The following is a 23,789-nucleotide window of genomic DNA, read 5'->3' on the forward strand; positions in this document are numbered from 1 at the left end:
TCCCTCTGCCTGTGTCTCTGCCTCTCTCTTTCTGTGACTATCATAAATAAAAATTAAAAAAAAAAAATTTAAAAAAAGGGAGTTAAATGTTACTCAAAGCAAATAACCTAAAACACCAACTTAAAGGAATCAAGGATTTTTCTTTCTTAAAGATTTATTTATTTAAGAGAAAGAGAACATGAGCAGGAGGAGGGGCAGAGGGAGAGGGAGAGGGAGAGATGCAGACTCCCCGCTGAGCAGGGAGCCCATGTGACACGGGGTTGCCCCACAACCCCCAGGATCACTACCTGAGGATCACTACCTGAGCGGGAGTAAGACGCCTAACCCCAGAGGCCTAACCCACTGAGCCACCCAGGCACCTTGGAATTTTTCTTCTAATTGCAACTTCAACGTCTCATCGACCCGATAGGTTATAAACACTTAAGAAAAGACTAACAAATCAATGCACCTAGGCTAAAGTGAAAGTTTTGTTTTATTCATGTATTTTTAAGAAATGCCACAAAGTATGAGAACAGAAAATTATTCTCCTTCAGAGGACTCCTCTGTGAGTCCCCTAATTCTCTGCTTAGGGGGATAAGACAGAAGATGAGAATTTCCTTAAAATAGGCCTCTCTTAGTCTTCCACATCACTACACTCTGCCAGGACCCCAACACTCAGGTCATGAGCACAAGGGCACAGCTTCTCCCTCCTACTGCAGGAGCTCAAAGCAGTCCAAACTGACAGGTCTTTTCAAAGGCATCCTCTGCTCTGGTCCACATTTCAAAATAACTTTCCAAATTGCAGTTTATTTCACTTTGCTGGCCTTTCTCAAGTTTTCATGCCCCTCTGAACCCTCAAGAACAAAGGAACACAGAGTTTGATAATTTATAAAACACACTTAGCCTTAATCATCACTAAAGGTTTATCTCATCCACAGAGCCTGTGTGCAAACAACAGGCAATCCTACATACTGAAAAAAATATGCAAAGCACTGGTACATATATTTCCTCACTGACACCATCTATGGACTAGCTGTTATTATCTCCAACCAAGTTCAGACAAGTGAAGGAACCTACCCAAAGTCACACAACTAGTCATAGCAGTTATGACCGGCAGCAAATCCCTAGCTCTATGAACTCTACAGTGAAAAGTCTTCTGATGCATAAAATGACTTTCCAATTGGTGTGTCTAATAAGCAAGTTAAAACTGAACACTAGGTTATAAGAGTACGAAGGCACTTTTCATAGCCAAAGCTAATTCTGGCCCAATTCTAGAACAAGAACAGGTAGAAATGAATTAGTTAGCCTCACTCTCTCTGCAGTAGGGTCTAAAGCAAAGAACTTGAAAACTGCAAGGACTGCATTTAACTGTTCTAAAAAGTACATCTGGCAAGGGCTTTTCCCTGGGTGTAGACTAGGGACTGAACTCGTCAGAAAAGACTTCATGGTCAAATCTCAGAGCAGAAAAAATAGCAAGAACAACACCCTACACATTAATTCAACTTTACCTACAAGAGATATTAAATATTTTTTTTACATGTAATCAAGAACAAAATCACCCTAATCAGAACAGATTAAGAACTGGTGAGGGCTGGCTAGATTACATTCCCTGCAATAGAAGGATGAGTTTTAAAAGTAAATATTTTCTCATTTTCTAACTTAACGGCACCATCTATTGGCTTAGTACCACCTTCACGGTAAACAGAAAATCAAGATGCATAATCCAACTTTTGCGGATTTTTGGTTTCCAGTTGTTTCATTTCCTAGCATTTCACAGCAACATAAATGTTAACATGTAAAACCCAAGCACTGCACATTACATTTTAAATCTTCTGAAACGCATCATACTGAATCAAAGAAGGAAAAACTTCCAGGGAAATCTTAGTATAGACTGAACTGCACACAGGGAATGTTATTAGCACTAAATATGCACTAAACATCTTTGCTGTGCTACATACAAAGAATTTTTTCTGTATGGTTTCCCATGGGAGAACTCCCCTAAGCCCTATTCTACAGATGAAATCAGAGTCAAAAGCTAATAAATGTAGGACTTAGATCTGAACCCAGTTGGACTCCAAAGACCAGCTCTTTTTACTATACCACAGTAACTGGAAAAATAATGGTAAGAGCCACAAATGCACAGAAAAGAACATGGTTTTTTACATCGTGTTCACACACATTACATTGCAGTACCCCAAAAACCCTGGGACCTTCCCAAGTCAAAGAAAAATTGTTTATTTTTCGAGAGATTTGAGGTTCAGAAAGGTTAGGCGACCAGTCTTGGTCAAGGAGGACTAGGACTGAGCCAGGACTTCCATCTCTTTCTAGGATTCTAGGTTATGCCTCAGGTGGTTACAGACATGCTGTTCTAAATAGTCCCTAGCTGCCTGGACAAAGCCCCCAACAGAATAGGGTACCTTTCATAGAAAATGGGCTCTGAGCATCACTCTAGTAATGATGGAGACCCAAGCTTGTGGAACCCCTGCACAGTCACATGGTCCACACTATTAGGAAAAAGAGTTTTCCAGTGATGCTAGAGTCATGAAGTCCACATGCCCTCCGAGAAGGCTTTTATGTAGGCCTATGAACCACATACAGTGATGCTGAGTTCACAGCTCATTTAAGAGTTGATAATGAACGTAGAAGAAACATTTGCCATCTTGTAGTGCACTAATTTGATCCAGAGCAGGAAAATTTTCAAAATCAAGTCATGTGGAGATACCAAAATGTCTGCACAAAGACTGCACTTTACTGTAAAAATATGGAAAAAATGGCAGGTCTGAATTCCCTACCGATGCTCCAACTTAATTCCAAGACTCTTTTTTTGCCCACAAGGTGAGACATCCAGTATGTTTATTACTCTGTCCCAAATCTTTTTAATTGCTAGGAGGCTCTGTAAACTGGGGCTTAAGAGGTATATTTCAGTAATTAGGAAAACGTACAACCAGTTTATTTGGAGATCAAATTTTACCTGGATGGCCTTGGCAATGACCCCAAGTCTTCCCTAATGATGCATAGCAATGTTTATTCCTTAAGTTAGTATTCCTAAATTGTCCAAGGGCCTCATTTCCAGGAATGTCATGCTTGAAATTTTATTCATATTAATTCTTATGTGAATAAGTGGGCAAAAATAAAAATTTTACATACCTTGCCAATGCTGCTACAAGGAACACTGCCAAACTAATAGCAAAAGATGGTCCCCAAGCTTCTCCTGACACTACTTTAGTTTGCCTAATAAAAGAAAAGCTGGCAAGTTAAAAGAATAAGCTAATTAATCTGAGAATTAAAAGAGCCCACATTTTGTCTATAAGACATACAACCAAAGCCCTTTTCCCTTTCTCAATAAAGAAAAATCAAAGAATCCTATCTGGCTTTCAACAATCACACTAATCAATCACCTACAGTCTCTTGTAAATTATTCTCCTAAAAAAAGAAATAATAAAACCTAGGGGCCCCTTCTTTTCTGAGAATGGACCAAATCATATTTGGTCTGGACCACATGACACATACCATTCAAACCAATAACACAGCCAAGGGGGGGAACGTCACAGAAGCCACAGTTCCCATACCAGGCTCAGGCATGCCGTGGCTATATGACCTCAGCACACCTCTCTGAGCCTCAATTTCCAGAACAGTAAGACAGGGATGACAGTACCCACCCTGGAATGTTGAAAAGATTAAATCAAAAAAGCATCTCATGACAGCTGCTGGCACTGCAGCTAGAAAGCTGCTGGATGAATGTTGCTATCATTATGGTCAACATCACGTCCACAAAAGATTTAGGACAGGTGTCCAAGGGCCACACCACAAGGAATTCGATACATTCCTCTCCCAAGTAAATCCTGAGGCAGGCAAGCCCTCAGAGAGGAGGCTCCTGGACCCTGTGCTCAATGAGCTGTGCCAACATGTTAAAGATGCACGAAAAAGACAGGTGTCTTCTACTCAATGTAAATTAAGAGTAGCCTTCAGGCACCTGGCTAGTCGCCAATATGGGCCCATGGGTAGACAAAATTTAGACACCCTTGTCTTATGGGTAATTTGTAGCTTCCAGCTCTTACTGTCAAATCACTCAGGAAAGGAAAAAAAAGATTAATTACAAAGTTTTGTTGTTTCTCATAATAAAAAACTCATAATTTAACTAAAACAGGAGAATTTACATGAAATATTCATTTTCTCATGCTACTCTTATGGAAAGCCTCAATCCCACAGTGAATGCTAATGCTTCATGGGAACATTTCGTTTAGGAAGGCTTTCCATTCTATCTGTAGTCTTAAGTTTGGTTTATAAGCTTAACCCAAATAACAACAGATTTGAACTGCACAGAACCCCTTATATGGGAATTCTGTTCGATACAATACAGTATTATAAATGTATTTTCTCTTCTTTATGATGTTCTTAATGTTTTCTTTGGCTTACTTTATTGTAAGAACACAGTATATGATATATATGGCATACAAAATATGCATCAATGGAATGTTTATGTTATCAGTAAAGCTTTTGGGCACCAGCTGACTATTAGTATACTTAAGTTTCTGGAGAGTCAAAAACGTGAATTTTTCAACTGTGCAGGGGGTAGGTACCCTTAACCCACTCTTGGCCCCTATTGTTCAATGGTCAAGTATAACATGAATTAAAACAAAATCCACCAAATGGAAATTGTGGAGTTTTCCCTTGACATTCAGCTCCCTACTCCCTCAAAGAAAAGAAGGGGGGAAAAAAGGAACCAAGGAAACGAAGAGGGAAGGGAAGGAAGGCAGGGGAGAAAGAAGGAAGAAAGCAGCAACTAGAGCCAGAAATGCCTGGTTAAGAAGAAAGGCAGCCCTGCACAGCTACCACCCCAGGGAAAGATGCAAGCAAGCCCTGTTCAAAAGTGAACAATGGCTAAAAGAAACTTAAAAAATGGGGATCCTTGGGTGGCACAGCGGTTTAGCACCTGCCTTTGGCCCAGGGCATGATCCTGGAGACCAGGGATCGAGTCCCACATCGGGCTCCCTGCATGGAGCCTGCTTCTCCCTCTGCCTGTGTCTCTGCCCCTCTCTCTCTCCTCTCTCTCTATCATGAATAAATAAAATCTTTTTTAAAAAAGAAAGAAAGAAACTTAAAAAATGACCAACACAGAGCCAGAGCAGTACAAAAACTCTATTTTATTTTACATTCTGTGGTAAACCATTCCTCTTTACAATGGACTTGGATTAGAAAATATCAAAAAGTAAAAATCATTTTGTCTTGGATGGTAAAACTGTTTAATTTTTAAATTTTTCCTTTGATAACTACAAAGCGGTCTCAGTAAATACTGTTTTTAATATGCAGGAAAAAAAATCTGCACTTAAGCAGCCGAAAAAATGCAAAACAAATAAATACCTTTTGGGAATTTGTATAAATATTTTCAGTATTCAGAAGCAAGGCTTAATAGCTTAATGAAGTAACACCTGTAGAATGAAAAAAATCAAAGCAGCTGTGTTGTACAGGGGCTTGTCTGAGCTATGAGAGTTCAGATGCCAGCTTTGCCATTTACAGGCAAAGCAAAAATGAGCAACTTACCATAAATTTCTCCAACTTCAGGTTTCTCATCAATAAAATAGCAAACATAGCATCCCCTACATAAAATTTTAACTGTAAATAATGTGACAGCACTAGCAGACTGGCACAGAGACACTCCATAATATGCCTTAAATCTGAAATAATATTTAGCTTTTTTTTTTTTTAAGATTTTACTTATTTATTTGACAGAAAGTGAGCACAAACAGGGGGAGCAGCAGAGGGAGAGGAAGAAGCAGACTCTGCTGAACAAGGAGCACGATGCGTGGCGTGATCCCAGGACCCTGAAATCCTAACCCGAGTCAAAGGCAGCTGCTTAACCAACTGAGCCACCCAGGCACCCCAATACTTAGCTTTATAGAAAAAAAAGAAGCCCTACCACATATGCAATGCTTTGTGCTATTCTCTCACAGGTAACCTGGGGTCCCCCAACTGGAATACAATCTAAACTAACTCTAGTCCAAGGGTACTGTAAACAGGTCACCAAAAATAACCAGTAGCTAAGGTTTCTAATGCTAAGTTTCAGATACTTTTTGACACAATAAAGTAAGCAAACCAGAAAATTATTTCACAATCAAATATTCACCAAGTCACACAGGACTCCCTGAGACTGGAGGTAAGACAGGATTCTATTCTCAGAGATCTCAAATGTTCACATGTCTGGGAGGGACCAGAGCTAGGGCAGAGGAAGAATCATGTTTCACACCTATGCCCTGAGAGGTACTTGCTAACTCAGCCTGGGGTAGTCACGAGGAAACAGCTTCTAAGGCTAGATCCCAGCAGGAACACTCAGGGCAGAACAGGCCTTCTGAAGGAAGGCAGCATTACAAAGTGGGGTGCAGGCACCTGCCCAGGGGAGGGTGAGAGATACAAGGTGGCTCCGTTGACAGAGGGCTAGAGGGGCAACAGGAAAGAAAACAGGAAAAGGGGCCCAACTGGAAGGGAAGTGGCCCCAGGCAAAGGAGTTAACTGTGCCTCTGCAGTCAAGACCCAGGAAGGGACTGATACTGCGAAGTCAGGAGAGGATGAAGACAAAGACACCTGGGAGCTGGCCTCATGGTTGGCTGGTTTCTAAATGCTCTCTGTAATGACAGTGGCCATCCCCACTGTCACCAGACCCCACTATATCCTCAATATTTCTGGCCAAATGCAATCTCCCTCTCTGCCTCTAGACCCCCTCAATGCCAATCTTCCTCCCTGCAGCCGTAAGACTGTTCTTTCTAACAAGCCAATCTCATCCCATCCTTCTCTGGCATGAAAACTTTAGATGGGAACCTCAAGGGCAAAATCCAAACAACTGGGCCTGTATCACTGGGACTCTCTCCAGCCTAGCTTTCTCGTCATATCTCTGTTCCACCCTCTAGAACATCTTTGCTTCGGCTGCAGCCCCTGCACTGAACACTCCCCCTACCCGAACACTCCCCCTACCCACTGCACATGCCTCATCCATCTGGCAAACTCTGGCCCTTCAGTTCGACCACACCAGACCCTAGTGCACACAGGGCCTGAAGTCCTTCCTTGGGAAAAGGGAGCAGGGCAGCAGAATTCCTGGCTAATTCCTACTTACCATTCAGGTCTCAGCTTACTGTTACCACTTCCCATCTTTCACACATCAGACTGGCACAAATACCCAGTGTTGGTAAGGTTGTTAAGAGAAAGGCATTCTCATATTCTCTTGGTAGAAATATAAACTAGGACAACCTTTTTGGAGGATAATTTGGCAACAGCTCTCAAAAAGCAGAATGCACTATATGGCCCTCTGTCACTTTCTTGGGCTGATCAGTGGCAATATGTACAGTATGAGTCTCTTCCTATATCTGGGGAATCCCAGCACTTTAGGAATGAATGAATGAGCTTCACCAATCAGAAGCACTCACTCTCCCCTATAAGGAACACTCTGGCAGTGGTAAAAGGGATGGCAGGAAGACCGGGTTCCTGAAATTGTCAGGGAGGCTAAGCAGTGAGCCAGGCCCCAGCACCAGCTGTGGCAGCAGTGCAGTCTGGAGCACTCTGCACTCACCTGCAGGGGCCTATTCCGCAGCATGATTTCTGACACAGCTCTGGGCCCCAAACCCAGTGCCTGATCTCCCAGCTATTCTGGGAGTCACCTACTATCCTCTACAACGTAATCTTCTTTTCTTAAATCATTCAGTAATTCTACTATTTGCAACAGAGAATTCTGAGCAATACATACTCATAGTCTAAGCCTGAAATTCCACTAGTAATTTATCTGAAGTCTGTACTTACCTAAGTAAAACAAGACATTTGTGTTGCAAAAATCTGATAACCAAAATATGCATCAATAGAATGGGTCAATAAATCATGATAAAGCCATATAATGCATCCTTAGTGATATTAGGATATAGATCTACATGTGCTAATAATGAACAAGTTAACAATAGAGAAAAACTGTGTATAGTAGGACTTCATTTATTTTTAATAGGGAGAGACTGGTAGAGATATATGAATGTTTCATAAAACATTTTTTGGAAAAGACACAAACCCTTAAGAGTGGTTACTTTGGAGGAGGGATATGAAACACACACTTTTCACGTAATATCCCCACTTAAACGGTTTATCATGTTCGTAAATTACCTTCATTATAAAATGTTTTAATCTCTTTTGCTCAGTAAGGACTTCCAAACAGCCATCATCCACAGTCCTTCCTGTTCCTCTCATTGCTGTTCTTCTCCTCCAGGCATTTAGCATTGTGCATTCTTTTAGATGACTGTGTATGGATTTTTCTAATTCCTGTCACCTACATGAGGCTGTAAATTCTGAGGGCAGGTGCTGTGCTGACCACTGTACTCCCAGCACCTAGCACAGTGCCTGAACCCGGTGCATGCCAGATAAGTATATGATAAATGAACAAAAGTAACTTTGGCTTCTTTAAAGACTCAGTTCATGTGAAGTGAAACTTTTCCTTAAGTCCTCCCACTTCGATGTGATCCTTTCTCCCCTGGTCCTCCTCCTTTGTACTGCCTTTGTCAGTTTTTCTTTTTTCTTTTTTTCCCTTGTCAGTTTATACATCTGGCTCCCTCACTACACTGTGAGTAGACTGAGGGCAAAGATCCACACATTCATCTCTATCTGTGGAGCCTGCCATGCTGCCTAGACACAGAAGGCAAGGAAGAGTTGATAAATAAATGAACAAACCAAAGCTTAAAGTAATTATTTACTTGCGTATTAAAATCAAATGTTACAGTTATTTCCTCCTTAATCCTTCCTGTCTTTTATGATAACAAAATCAAACTGTTTAACGATTTCTAAACAGAAGCGTGCTATGAACTCAAGGCTGTGGAACCATCACCCTGGGTTCACACTAGACTTGGAACAGCAACATCGCTGTTGGCCAGGAAAGCACACAATGTGTCATTGCTTGACTGCTCGCTTTCAACAAATTTTCCTAAATTCAGGATTGTGCTCAGAAGTCAAATTACTATAGCTCAAAAGCAAAAGAAACCAATTCAATTTTCCCGCCTTAAAAATGAACCTGCTTTGTAACAACATTAAATTTCCTGAATGTGATGATTTTATCAAGGTAATGTAGAACATCATAAAGGATTTAGAGGTGGAGGATAATGGTGTCTGCTCCTTACTACTTATTCTCAAATGATTCCACACAAAAAATTAAGAATAACAATGACAACATACGAGTTAACAAGAGTGATAAAACGTTAACAAATAGAAGTAAAGAGTGTATATGGGGAAAAAAAAGAGTGCATATTACGGTTACTTTTCTGCAAGCACAAATTTTTTTTCAGTTAAAAAAAAAAAAGAAACCACTGAAAAGAAAAGAAAAAAGCTATTTCACCTTTCCCACTATTTAAACGCATCAATCAGGGAGAAATAAAAATAGTACTTTGATGGAGATAACAAATATATTTGAATAAAGCAGTTCAGAACAATTCTAAAATTACTTTAAGTAATTCATTTTACTTCATTTTAAAATAATTACAAAGACTCATCCATATGGTATCTGGGGGTAAATCATTCTCCCCAACAAACAGGGAACATCTGTTGTATAAAACCTTCTAAGAGGCTAGATGACACAATGGAACAGAAAGGTCTCAAACTGGCAATTTCCAAACTACTCAAGGTAACACTTTCCTAGCTCTTCAGAGCTAAGATACCAAGACAAAAAATGTAAGAGGTAAACAACAGCTGGAAAAATACCAGCTATACATAACCTGTTCAAGTTTCTGTATCTGTACAACTTGACTCAGAAATTTAAAATAAAAGTTAAAATTTGAAAATCTCAATTTTATCACTCCTTTTTTGGTGGTCATTAAAAAAAAAAAAAAAAAAAAAACACCTCTTGGGGCACCTGGATGGTTCAGTTGGTTAAGTGTCTGCCTTGAGCTCAGATCATGATCCTGGGGTCCTGGGATCCAGCCCTGCATTGAGCTCCTGGCTCAGTAGAGTCTGCTTCTTCCCCTCTCCACCGCTCATGTGCGCTCGCTCTCTCTCTCTCTCTCTGTCTCAAATAAATAAAATCTTAAAAAATATATATACTCCTGTCTAGCATTGAGAGCTAAAAGTACCAATGTAAAAAAAGCTGGTCTGAAAAGAGTACCTACTACTAAAGGCCAGGCACAGGGCCAGATTCTTTATATTTCTAATAATTTCTAATCATTATAAATATCGGCATATATAAATACTATTGATACTATTCCACAGGTGAGGAAGCCAAGGTTCATTGAGGAATTAAATGGCTTTAATCTCTCAGAAATTAGGAGGGGCCCAGTCACCATAGCTTAAAAAGAACACTTCAATCCACTTCCTAGGCATGTTCCCAGTATGAGGCCTCCAGTCTAGCTTCCCTCCACTCAATTCTCACCTTGACAACTACGTTGACCATCCTATTTAACATTATAATCTGCCTTCCACCTCAACACTCTGAAGTCCCCTTACATTGCATTAGTTTTTCTTTTTGTTTTGAAATAATGGTAAATTCACATGCCAACAAAAGAAATAATGCATTGAGTTTCTGTAAACCCATGACCCAGTTTCCCCCAAAAGTAATATTTTGCATAACTGTAGTACAGTATCACCTGCATTACTTTTTTCTCCTAATACCTATCAATTTCTAACATTAATATATTTATAATAGTTGTTATTATCTATCTATCCTCACTAAAATACAAATTCCTTGCAGGCAAGAATCTTTAAATTTTGTTCCCTGCTATATCCTAAGCACCTACAACAGCACCTTCTCTGTAAGAGGAACTCAGTAAGTGTATGTAGAATGAGTCAATGCACTATATTGCTCTGGCTCCTCCAACAGGAAATAGACTAGCTCTTTAAGAGACCATCTTGGGCAGCCCGGGTGGCTCAGCAGTTTAGCACCGCCTTCAGCCCAGTGCGTGATCCTGGAGACCTGGGATCGAGTCCCACATCAGGCTTCCTACATGAATAAATAAAAATCTTTAAAAAAAAAAAAAAAGAGAGAGAGAGAGAGAGAGAGACCACCTTGGTAAATAAGAGGATTCTGAAACATCAGGGAAAGTTTACACTCACCCATGGTGACATAAGGCAACTTATCAGTTGATCCATGAGGATAGATGCTGTAGAGGTGAGGTCCAGTAACATCTACTCCCCCCAAAACTAGGGCTGCACCAATGTAACCTTGATACCTGGTGATCAGAGTATGTATAAGAAAAAAAAAAATGAGTCTACATTGCATCACTATACACTTAACCAAAAGCTGTATGAGAAGCCAGACAAAAAAAAAAGGCTTTTCTTACACTGCTGTTTCATTAAATGGTTACTGTTTTTAAGGGAACAAAACAGAAGGAATTTAAGTCGGGACATCCACTATCAGCCCAGACTCAATCCTGTGAGGCCTTCCAACATGCCTATTTCCTCAGTCATAGTGCTCTCTCTTTTTTTTTTTTTTAAGATTTTATTTATTTATTCATGAGAGACACAGAGGGAGAAAGAAAGGCAGAGACACAGGCGGAGGGAGAAGCAGGCTCCATGCAGGGAGCCTGATGTGGGACTCGATCCCGGGTCTCCAGGATCACACCCCGGGCCAAAGGCAGCATTAAAGCGCTGAGCCACCTGGGCTGCCCATACTGCTCCCTTTAAAAGAGGATCGTTCTTGGGGCGCCTGGGTGGCACAGTCGTTAAGCATCCGACTCTTGGATTCAGCACAGGTCATGATCTCAGGCTCACGAGATCAGACCCCAATCAGGCTCTGTGCTCAGTGCAGAATCTGCTTCAGATTCTCTCAAATTAGTAAATAAATCTTAAAAAAAAAAAAAAAAAAAGAAAGAAAGAAAAAACAAACACCACTCTCACTTTAGAGAAGAGAAAACCAACCCAAAGACGTTAAGTGCCAGCCCAATCTCTCATAGCTGAGTTTGGCTTACTCCACAATTTATCAGCACTCTTCCCATCACAACTCTCAGTGATCAGCAAATCAACTACTTTCAAAGTTAACATTGAAGAGCTGCTAAACTCAAGCTGTTCAAATTCTCAACCTCATCTCACCATAACCTCACAGGAAAATGGCTCATATCTAAACACCTTCTCTTCTGAAAAAATTCACAAAATTATAATCATAGATATACGTTCTTATTGAGTAAAAGAAAAATGTTTCATCATGCTGAAAAGTGAATGACAAAGTAACTCCACAATAACCTAAAAAACCCATTGCTACTGCCCACAGGATGAAGCTAAGCCTCTTAAGGAACATGGATGGGAATACATTTTCCACCCCATCCTACCTCCATTCAATTATGCATGTATTTGTTCCTTTGGACCCTTCACCTGGTTGGTTTTCTACTTCTACAGTTTGCTTTCCCTATATTTGGTTCCAATTTTTACCATTAGAATTGCCACACTAAATCAACTTGTGGATTTAAATTCCTCCACCATGAGTCTTTAGCTTTTTGGGAAGAAAAATGAAACCAACACATAATGAATTTGCCTAACAACATAATCATTACACTTGGTACAAAAAAAAACACAAGAACCAATCCAAATCCTAACTGTAGACTGTATGAGACATAACTACTCATCAGGAAGCACTCTAGGTAACCAGAATAGTCAAGTCCAATTATTTCCCCTATTCCCTTACTACCAAACTGATTTCAGAAAGACTATTTCAAAGATGCCTGGCTGGCTTAGTCAGTAAGGCATACAACTCTTGATCTCAGAGTTGTGGGCTTGAGCCCCACACTGGGTACAGAAACAACTTTTAAAAAGTAAGATCTTTTAAAAGAAAGAGAAAGAGAGGAAGGAAGAATATTCCAGTTTTAAATGGAAAATTAAAGAGCAGGAAAGGAGTTCAGAAACAGTCTCAAAAGAAAACAGAGGCCTAAAGAGAGGAAAAGAATCTGGTCCTAAGCCATGTGAGGTAGTAGCAGGGTTAAGACTAGGTCACAGGGCTCTGGGATGAGTGGGAATCACCAGACCCACCACTCCCACCCCAGTCCAGTGCCTGACCCACTACACCAACTGCCTACCCAAACAGGCTATTTATATAAGGTCAATAATAATCAGTTAATGCCCTTCCAAGCTAAAATATAACCTCTGTGTGATGCCTTTAAAAGAATTTAAGATATTTTGGCAAGTTACTGTATTCCTTAAAAATTGACCCAGAGGGGCAGCCCCAGTGGCTCAGCGGCTAAGCGCCGCCTTCGGCCCAGGGCCTGATCCTGGAGACCCGGGATCGAGTCCCATATCAGGCTCTCTGCATGGGGCCTGCTTCTCCCTCTGCCTGTGTCTCTCGCCTCTCTCTCTTTCATGAATAAATAAAACCCTTAAAAAAATTAAAAAAAAAATTTTGACCCAGAAACTACTTCCAGGAATCAAATTCTAAGGATATAATCAGACAAATATGCAGAAATGAATGCACAGGAATGTTTACTGCAATACTGTTTAGGATGCCAAAAAAGTGGAGAGAATTAGCTAAATAAACTGAGATAGCTATGCAACACTCGTGTGACATTTTCTCTATCACTGATGGCAGTGCAACTCAGTACAACCTTTCTCAAGGGCAGGTTTGACGATATGTATCAAAATGTTAAATGTGCATATCTTTGACTCAGTAATTCCACTTCTAGGAATTTATTTTAGAATACAGCCTAAGGAATTAATCACACAAGTTAAGTACCTAAAAGGTTTATGTTCCAAAGGGTTCATAGAATACCTTATAATACCTTAAAACAAGAAATACTGTTAATTAAAGTTCAAAATTGGTTAAATTATGCTATATCTATAGAATGGAATACTGTGATACCAGCAGAAATTGATACTCATCAGTGGTTCTTTAACTTTTATGGGTCACAGACCCCTTTGAAAAACTATTAATATTGTAGAACCCTGACTTATAGTAAGTGTACATATAGAGGTTTGTTTTTTTCGTTTTTTTTTTTACGATGTCAGGAGGGTCACAGGTCTCCAGAACTCCTCTATGGGCTCAAGGTAAAACTCTGGATGCTGTACTCTTCTACTAATGGAAACAACATTCACAATATGCTTTAAAGTGAACAGGGTCAGTTACAAAACAACACATAGGATTCCACCGTTGTAAATACATAAGTGAGCAAATATCATGGTATAAAAGGACTGCAAAAATAGTTCTCAAAGATTTACAATGTATGTGTCTAAGTAACAAAACATCAGCTGACATTTATTTCCTTCTTTTCACATTTCCACAGTGTTGGAAATTTTTATAATAATCACATATTACTTTTACAGTAATGTTTTTAAAGTTAATTTTCATTTTGAAATGCTCCAAATGAAAACTATATTCAACACGCACTGGTAGATGAAAAGATCAGTTTGTATTCTAGCACAGAATATACAACTATGACCCCATTTTTAAAGAACCATATATTAGTAAACGGAAAAAACCTTGAAAGGCATATAGTAACCCGCTAGCACCAACAGCCTATGGATGGTAGGAACTCAGATGATTTTTGTATTTTTTTAGTTTATCTCTATCTTCCACCTTAAGTTTTACTGAGAACATGTGCTAATAATAAGGAAGCAAAAGAGGATCAAATGAAGGAGTGAACAAACTAAAGACTGGAAGTATATCCAGCCAACCAAAACATGATTTTTCCCTGAACTGTAAAATTCTTATTCTTCTTTTGGGCTTTTCAGAATTTTCCAAATTTTGTACTTGGAATATACTTGGAACTTGCTGGTTTTCATCTGTAAGTCTAGCATGGCCCCGGGCTCTCAGCAAGTGGATATGAGGCACCGTGGAGCTGTGCAGCAAGGCCTGTAACATAGTTCCTGTTTTACAGGTGAGAAGACCAGGATTTAGGAGTCTATGGGCAGGAAGCCTAGTCATAACTACCTAATCCATGCTTGGCTGTACCTAGCCCTTATGTGGGTGATTTCCACTTATTTATGTGCATGGTCATATTCCTAATCCTGGATAATTATTGCCTAACAAATAAATTCTCCCAGTAGAGTGTAGACTCTATGTATTCTATGAACTCTTTGGACTCCAGCAAGTAGAATATATGCTACTTTCAAAGGGGAAAAAAAACACAATTAATATAATAAATAAGAGCCTCTATATATTCAAAGAGTTTTTGGAATACAGAAATATACCACAAAGATTTCTATTAGACTCAACTAGGAGGCTCATGCTCAGAGGGAACAAGTCACATATTCATCATCTACATCCAGCCATCACCCAAGTAAAATAAAACTACTGCTTATGTAAGGTAAAAGATGTCCACTTCTGCTTATCAAACTCCCTTTTATGACTGATTCACAGACTCAGAAATGGGTTATTCAGGGAAAAATGAATCATACACCAAGAAAAATACATCCAGCCTCTGAGTTTTATGGGGATCCAACTGGGCATTAGACCCTGCGCTGGGCATTAGGCCCTATACTGGGCATTGTTGTTAAGCTTTCCTTCTTTATTCATTTCCTCCTCCAAAGTCAGAGAGTCAGAAACTATTATCTTCATCTTACTGAAGAAGAAACTGAGGCTAAGAAAGGTAAAGTGAGGGATGCCTGGGTGGCTCAGTGGTTGAGCATCTGCCTTCAGCCCAGGGCGTGATCCTGGAGTCCCGGAATAGAGTCCCACATCAGGCTCCCTGCATGGAGCCTGCCTCTCTCTCTCTCATGAAAAAATAAATAAAATCAAGAAAGAAAGAGAAAGAAAGAGAAAGAGAAAGAGAAAGAGAAAGAGAAAGAGAAAGAGAAAGAGAAAGAGAAAGAAAAGAAAAGAAAAGAAAAGAAAGAAAGAAAGAAAGAAAGAAAGAAAGAAAGAAAGAAAGAAAGAAAGAAAGAAGAAAGAAAGAAAGGAAGGAAGGTAGGTAGGTAAGGTGAACAGCACAAGGTTACAAAACTCTGAGCATTTTGGATGAGACCTGAACCAAACTTCTGAAGTGAAATCCTATGCTTTTTTCCCTTATACCACTTTTACATTTTATGTAATTCATCAAGAATGTCAGGAAACATAATGAACCACAATCATCCTGGTTAAATTTGAAAATGTTCCTCTCAAAACTTTGATAAAATTTAATTTTTATAAAGTATGTTAAACTAAAAATAATAAAACACTGAAAAAAGTGAATTTAGAATTCCTAAAACATTCTAAAGAGATTAACAGAAACATCTGTTAAGTTTAGCTAGATGCTTTAAATGACACTGGAAGGAATCTTGAAAATTTGCTATTTACTGCCATTTTACAAGTTTAAAAAGTCTTTTAAATGTAATGCACCACACAAACCACCAGAGGGAGCTTTAAATTTGAAACCAAAATCACAAATGTTTTCGGAAATCTTGACAACCATGTGCTTTAACAAGTTCTCACACTCTACTGGGAGAATTTATTTGTTAGGCAATAATTATCCAGGATTAGGAACATGACCATGCACATAAATAAGTGGAAATCACCCACATAAGGGCTAGGTACAGCCAAGCATGGATTAGGTAGTTATGACTAGGCTTCCTGCCCATAGACTCCTAAATCCTGGTCTTCTCACCTGTAAAACAGGAACTATGTTACAGGCCTTGTGGCACAGCTCCACTGTGCCTCATATCCACTTGCTGAGAGCCCGGGGCCATGCTAGACTCACAGATGAAAACCAGCAAGTTCAAAGAAAGGCAAGAGGCAGGAAGGAAGTAAAACTAGGCAGGAACTAACTGACCAGAGCATATGCTCCCACTTCTAAAGGCAACATCTACTACTTAGGTCCAGATTACTGCCACCTATTATCCCATCCTCTTTATTAATTTTTTTCAGATGAAGCCGGGAAATAATTTAAAAAATTTTTTTTAACCCAGAAATCCAGATTTTTTTATTCCTATCTTCCTATTTATAATTATTAGCCACTATTTAAAAAAAAAAAAAAACACCACTGTAACCCAAATACAATTCCTCTACAACCTGAATATGGCCTGTGTGCTGCCAGCTCACAACCTTTACTTTCCCTCTAATCTCACAGGCCTGGATGCAGCTGCTGCTGCTTCAGGCTGAGATAAAGAAAATGTTTTCTAGGGACGCCTGGGTGGCTCAGCAGTTGAACATCTGCCTTTGGCACAGGGCGTGATCCTGGAGTCCCAGGATCGAATCCCGCAATGGGCTCCCTGCATGGAGCCTGCTTCTCTCTCTGCCTGCCCCGCCCCCCTCTGTCTCTCATGAATAAATAAGAAAAAATATATATATTTTCTGTAGGTTGCCTAATGAATGAGGACAAGAATAATAAACATCTCTGATCAACTTCAAAGGAAAAAAAAAAAAAGCACTCTGATTCTACATTCTACAAATCTGGGGATCCCTGGGTGGCGCAGCGGTTTGGCGCCTGCCTTTGGCCCAGGGTGCGGTCCTGGAGACCCAGGATCGAATCCCACGTCAGGCTCCCGGTGCATGGAGCCTGCTTCTCCCTCTGCCTGTGTCTCTGCCTCTCTCTCTCTCTCTATCATAAATAAAAATTAAAAAAACAAAAACAAAAATACAAATCTACAAAGAAGGAAAAGGACTCTGTTAGAGATAATGCAGGTCCCAAGGGGAGAAACTGGAATTCTAAACTACGGCTGAACGTCCAGGGTATTTCCTAGTTCTGCTCTAATACACTGGGGCTCTCTTCCCTCTCTGAGGAGCAAAAGAGCAAATGAGGAAACAGACTCAGATTCTGAAAAAGAAGAGACCTATACAAATGTGAGGTAATGATATGATTAAGGAAGAAAGGAGACAAAACTAAGAGTGCGATGGGTGGGAGTCAGCAGCAGGGTGTGAAGGTCAGGTTGGCTGGGCAACTACACCTCCCTAAGACTCAGCTTCACTTCAGTATTAGAGATGTTAACAGCCCTTATCTCAGACTGAAAAGGATAAAATGAAACCATGCATAAAGCACTAAGCACAGGGTATGTCATAAAGAGATAAATAAATGTGCACTAATATTAATGTTATATCCACTCACAGGTGCCTACAAATACAATTTTTCATTTCACTGTAATTTTGTTCCTAAAAGAGGGAGAAAGAAAACAATCATTTGTGTCTGTGTTCACAAAATGAACTCAAAGGTTCTGTCCAGTTCTAACTTTACTATAAATAAAAGAGATTTTTTTTTTAAGAGTTTATTTATTTGTTCAGGAGAGGCACAGAGAGAGAGAGGCAGAGGGAGAAGCAGGCTCCATGCAGGGAGCCTGATGCAGAACTCGATCCCGGGACTCCAAGATCACGCCCTGAGCGGAAGACAGACAGACGCTCAACCACTGAGCCACCCAGGCGTCCCAAAAGAGAAATTTTTTTTTTTAAATCCAATAATGCCCTATGCCTCTGGAAATGACAGTTCGTCACATGCAATTTATTCATGGGGGGGAAGATAGACCCCATAAATTCAAATACATCATCAAAAGCCTTCTGAAATTAAAATGGTAACAACTGATTTCTAGAATAAAATGTGTATTTCTGAATGTTTTTCCTCTAGCTTCCAAGATCCCCTCAGCTGAAAATCTAAGATATGAGAAAAAGATGCTACAGAAATCCCCATCCTGGAACAAACACAGTCTTCCGAAGAGGCACCTGCGCCCCAATGTTTACAGCAGTAGTGCCCAAAATAGTCAAACTATGCAAGGAGCCCAGATGTCCCTCAACAGATGAATGGATAGACATGATATATACATATACACAAATTACTCAGCCATAAAAAAAGGAAACCTTACCATTTGCAATGATATGGATAGAACTAGAAGCTATTATGCTATGCAAAATAAGTCAATAAAAGATAGAATTACATGATTTCACTCACATGTGGGATTTAAGAAACAAAAGACGATCATAGGGGAAGGGAAGGAAAAATAAAATAAGACAAAATCAGAGAGGAAGACAAACCATAAAAGACTCTTAACTCTAGGAAACAAACTAAAGGTTGCTGGAGGAGGGCAGGTGGGAGGATGGGGTAACTGAGTGAGGACACGTAATGTGATGAAACTGGGTGTCACATGCAAATGATGAATCACTGAACTCTACCTAAGACACTAGTAATATACTATATGATAATTAATTGAATTTAAATAAAATTAAATTTTAAAAAAAAGGAAATCCCCACCCTAAAGCCTTACCTGAAAAGCATCTGCTTCAACATCCGATTGGCCGTCACGACCCTGGGCAGGCGGCCAGTGGAGAGGGAGTGGAGCTCCAAATTGGAAGAAATGAGCTGGGTTGTCATATCAGTGTCTGCAGCTGTCCCAGCACCACAACAACTAAAAAATACAATTAGAAATTTAGCTGAAATTCAATTACCAAAGGGGTCAATTAGAAGTGGAGCTTCTCGGGTAACTTCCAGTAAGTTCAGGTACACAGAGAGACGTTTTTTAGTATATTCTGCACTGTAACTAATCAATCTTAAAAAAACATGAAACTGGTGGCTCAGTGGTTGAATGTCTGCCTTTGGCTCAGGTTGTGATCCCGGAGTCCTGGGATCCAGTCCCGCATTCGGCTCCCCACAGGGAGCCGAATTCATGTCCCTCATGAATTAAAAAAAAAAAAAAAAAAAAAACTTAAATATGAAACTGAGACTATGCATCTAGTTATATGCAAATGTATTTTCTGTGGCCTGACAGAACATTTCAAATCATTAGCCTCTATGCCTCTAACAGACTATGCATTTTATTAATCCTATAAAAATATATCCAAGTTGTACCAAAGAACAAGGCATGTTAAAAAGCCTTGCAATTTAACATTTACCAAGTGTTTACTACCAGGTACCCATCATAACAAAGTGCTGAGAATAAAGAAAATAGGACACAATCCAAGCCCTTGATTTAAAAGTTGAGTGGAGGGAAAGAAAAAAAAAAAAAAAGGTTGAGTGGAGGAGACAAAAATAGGCAAAAATTCTAATACCTTGTATAATACGATACTGCAGCAGAGGTACAAAATGCTATGGGAACCTGGGAGAGACAGTGATTAATTCTGATCTTTGAGAAGAAGTATCACATGAGCTGGATTTAAAAGAATAAAAACACTGTATAAACAAAGAGCAAAGGGCAATTCTAAGCAGAGGGACTGGCAAAAGCAAAGGTGAAACAGCTTGGAGATGAGGGGAACAGGGACAATCTGGTGTAACTGGTTTTAAGAGGGTGATGGCAGCTAAATAAGCTGAAAAGGTAAATTTCTGTGGCACTGTGCAAGATATTAAATACCATGCTACAGAGTTTATTCTGAAAGCAGTGTGGAAACGTGAGACGTCTCCTGAAATGTTTTTTTAAAGATTTTTTAATTTATTTATTCATGAGAGACACAGAGAGAGAGAGAGAGAGGCAGAGACACAGGCAGAGGGAGAAGCAGGCTCCATGCAGGGAGCCTCACGTGGGACTTGATCCTGGGACTTCAGGATCACGCCCCAGGCCAAAGGCAGGCACCAAACTGCGGAGGCACCCAGGGATCCCTCTTGAAATATTTTTAAAGAGGAAAGGGATATAATCAGATCTGTGTTTTACAAAATCCAATATGGCAAAATGGTGGATGATAAAGAGACCAAAGGCAGAGGTCATTTAAATGACAGCTGCAATAGTCCTGCTGTGAAACAAGAATGTGAACTAAGGCTTTAGCGGAGGGAATGGTTTCAAGAGGCATACAGAAAGCATAACCGGGGAACCAAGCAAATTAAAGACTAAAGCAAAGAGAAAACTTGTGGGTGACAAGCTTAAGTGATGGGCAGATGAAAATACCATTCAAAGGAGACCGAAAAAAAAAAAAAAGAAAAAAGAAAAAAAAAAGAAAATACAAGTTAAACAACAGGTTTTCGTGAGGAACAAAGTAAATTCAGTTTTAGCCCTGACAAGTTTGAAAACATAAGAGCTCTTCAAACCAATTGATACTTACTAAATGTTAGGAGATATGAAGTGTATTTTTGAACAGTTCTTGTCTGCAACAACCATTCCTTCAGTTGCCCTTGTATCTGCTCCAAGAACTATGCCATCCTATTTTTCAAAAAAACACATTTTAAAACAATTTCACATATATAAAACACAGCTCTCTACTCTGGTTTAGGAAGAACAATGTTGGCCATACCTTGCTTTCCCCAAACCTCCACCCGCCCCCGCCCGCCCCCCCCCAGCTGAAACTCCTTCCAAAAACATTGTGCTATACTTTCAGAATTCAAGAAAAGCCTTGTTATAACGTTATCGGGTGAATCCCGAGTGGGTGGCAGGAATTATCACTCCAGTGTTCAAACGAGGCTCACAAATTCAGTGAATTCCTTACGAATCACAGACCTAATATGGCAAACGTCTGGATTAAGATGCAGAAATCCGGGGATCCCTGGGTGGCGCAGTGGTTTAGTGCCTGCCTTTGGCCCAGGGCGCGATCCTGGAGACCCAGGATCGAATCCTACGTCGGGCTCCCGGTGCATGGAGCCTGCTTCTCCCTCTGCCTGTGTTTCTGCCTCTCTCTCTCTCTCTGTGTGACTATCATAAATAAATAAAAATTAAAAAAAAAAAAAAAAAAAGGATGCAGAAATCCTTCCACTGGAATAGCCGCCTCTGTCAATTTCTTTCGAAGTGACATCACTCTTAAACAACAATAACCACGATCTCTTTTGACCCTCTCAACAACTTAAAGCGGGAATTACTGTGTCCATTTGATGGAAGTGCGGCGGTGAGGAGGAAAGCGACTTGCCCAACGTTGGAAGTAGCATAAAAGTCACATGGTTAAACAGACCTGTCTGACCCGAAATCTTGCGTTCTCCCATTAAATAACCCTGCTTCCCAAATTAGTATCTTAGGGGCAGCCCGGGTGGCTCAGCGGTTTAGCGCCTGCCTTTGACCCAGGGCCTGATCCTGGAGTCCCGGGATCGAGTCCCACGTCAGGCTCTCTGCATGGGGCCTGTTCCTCCCTCTGCCTGTGTCTCTGCCTCTCTCTGTCTCTGTGTCTCTCATGAATAAATAAATAAAATCTTTAAAAAAAAAATTAGTATCTTAAAGACAAAAAAAAAAAAAAGGATTGGTCTCACGTCAAGAACTCTAAAAAGTGAGCAAAGAATATAAACTGTTTTTAGGCGCACGAAACCTCCAGACAAACGCTAAAGATCCTTTTCCCTTCTCTGAAACATAAGCCCTCCCTGACGGAGACCGGAGAAGTCAAAGGAAACCAAGCGGCCCGGTTCCCGTAATCCGTCGTCACCGCCGCTCCTGGCCTGTGCCAGCTCACCTTGTAGACCACCCCCGCGATGGTCGTGCCAGTCTTCCGCGCCATTGGAAGCTTGTACCCCTTTTTCGCAAAATCGGCTTCCAAAACGGCATTTCTGAAAGAACAGGGAGAGAGTAAAGCGTCGAAGGGCAGGGCCACATCGCTCCGCACTGGCACCGAGAGCGCCGCTGAATCCCCCCAACATCAGGCCTAGAGTCGCGTTTTTCGACGTGCAGTGCGTCGCCGAGGGGTCGCGTGTCGCCCAAAGAGGCAGAGACGGAACCTGGCCGGGTGCGCTGGGCAAGTGGAAGGGCGGGCTCGGCCGCAAGAGAAACCCACTCGCCCTCGAGGGGCCCTCGTTCCCCTGAGTCACACGGGCCGCGGGGCGCCGGGCGCGGGGCGCAGGCCGCAAGCCCCGCCGTGCACCCTTCACTTGGGACTTCCCAGACCAGACCCGGGCCCAGCTCCGACCCCGGCACCGCACTCCCGCTCCCGCCTGGAACCCGGCCCCGGGCTCGGCCGCACCTGCGACAGTTGTCGAAAGAAAAGCCTCCGACCGGCCGCTCATACACTGACACCGCCGCCATCTTCCCGAGAAAGTGCTTCCGCCCGGAGGGCCAAGCACTTCCGGCGCCGGCGGCGACCTGCGCTGAAGGGGCGGGGCGAGCTCCGCGCCGGGGCCTTTGATCTTCGAGTTCTGGCTTCCTAGAGGAGCCCCGACGTGTCTGGAGTATTTCGCCCCAAGTGGCGCGGAGGTGTAACTGACGCCGGGGCAGGGAAAGGACTTGTCCAAGCTGGTGGCTCGGGAGACCAGACTCCTGCGGACCAGACAGAGCTGTTTCTACTGTGAATCACACTCCGTGTTTTTTTTTTTTTTAATTTTTTTATTTACTTATGATAGTTACAGAGAGACAGAGAGGCAGAGACACAGGCAGAGGGAGAAGCAGGCTCCATGCACCGGGAGCCCGACGCGGGATTCGATCCCGGGTCTCCAGGATCGCGCCCTGGGCCAAAGGCAGGCGCCAAACCGCTGCGCCACCCAGGGATCCCACACTCCGTGTTAATTAGGAGACAGACAGCCCCACCGCCTCCTTGCACTGAGCAAGTCCCCTCAACTCTGAACCTCTTTCCTCTGCTGCCAAACGGGGATGAGAGCTACCTCAAAAGGCTGCTGAGAAGTGAGAACAAGAAGAAGCATGTGAGAAGATGCTCAACGTCATTGGCCATTGAAAAAATGCACATTGGGCAGCCCGGGTGGTGCAGCAGTTTAGCACCAACTTCAGCCCGGGGTGTGATCCTGGAGACCCGGGATCGAGCCCCACATCGGGCTCCCTGCATGGGGCCTGCTTCTCCCTCTGCCTGTGCCTCTGCCTCTCTCCCTCTCTCTCTCTCTGCAACTCTATGAATAAATAAATAAAATCTTTAAAAAAAAATAATGCACATCAAAATGACAGCGCACGCTCCCTAGAATGGCTAAAATCAAAAAGAGAAAATAATAAGAGTTGGTGGTGACGAGGGGAAGCTGGAATCCTCATCGTACGTGCCTGGTGGAAAATCGTTTGGCAATTCCCCAAAAGGTAAACACAGACCCAGCAATTTGTCTCTAAAGTATATACCCAAGAGAATCAAAAGTTTTTATGGTCACAAAAACCTGTAC

General features: G+C 41.4%; 1 protein-coding gene across 1 annotated transcript in view; it reads right to left on the reverse strand.

The window, feature by feature from the left end:
• PSMB7 (proteasome 20S subunit beta 7) overlaps nt 1-22,812 on the reverse strand; it is a 63,166-nt gene extending 40,354 nt beyond the window's left edge. The window contains exons 1-5 of the mRNA XM_077850624.1: nt 22,658-22,812; nt 22,154-22,247; nt 20,828-20,925; nt 19,066-19,206; nt 11,038-11,153 (exon numbers count right to left, since the gene is read on the reverse strand). Coding sequence (XP_077706750.1) covers nt 11,038-11,153; nt 19,066-19,206; nt 20,828-20,925; nt 22,154-22,247; nt 22,658-22,719 — 511 coding nt within the window. The 5' untranslated portion in view covers nt 22,720-22,812. The remainder of the gene's footprint in view (nt 1-11,037; nt 11,154-19,065; nt 19,207-20,827; nt 20,926-22,153; nt 22,248-22,657) is intronic.
• Nucleotides 22,813-23,789: the final 977 nt, after the last annotated feature.

Source organism: Canis aureus, chromosome 16 (genome assembly GCF_053574225.1).
Source record: "Canis aureus isolate CA01 chromosome 16, VMU_Caureus_v.1.0, whole genome shotgun sequence".
In the NCBI taxonomy this organism is placed as follows: Eukaryota; Metazoa; Chordata; class Mammalia; order Carnivora; family Canidae; genus Canis; species Canis aureus.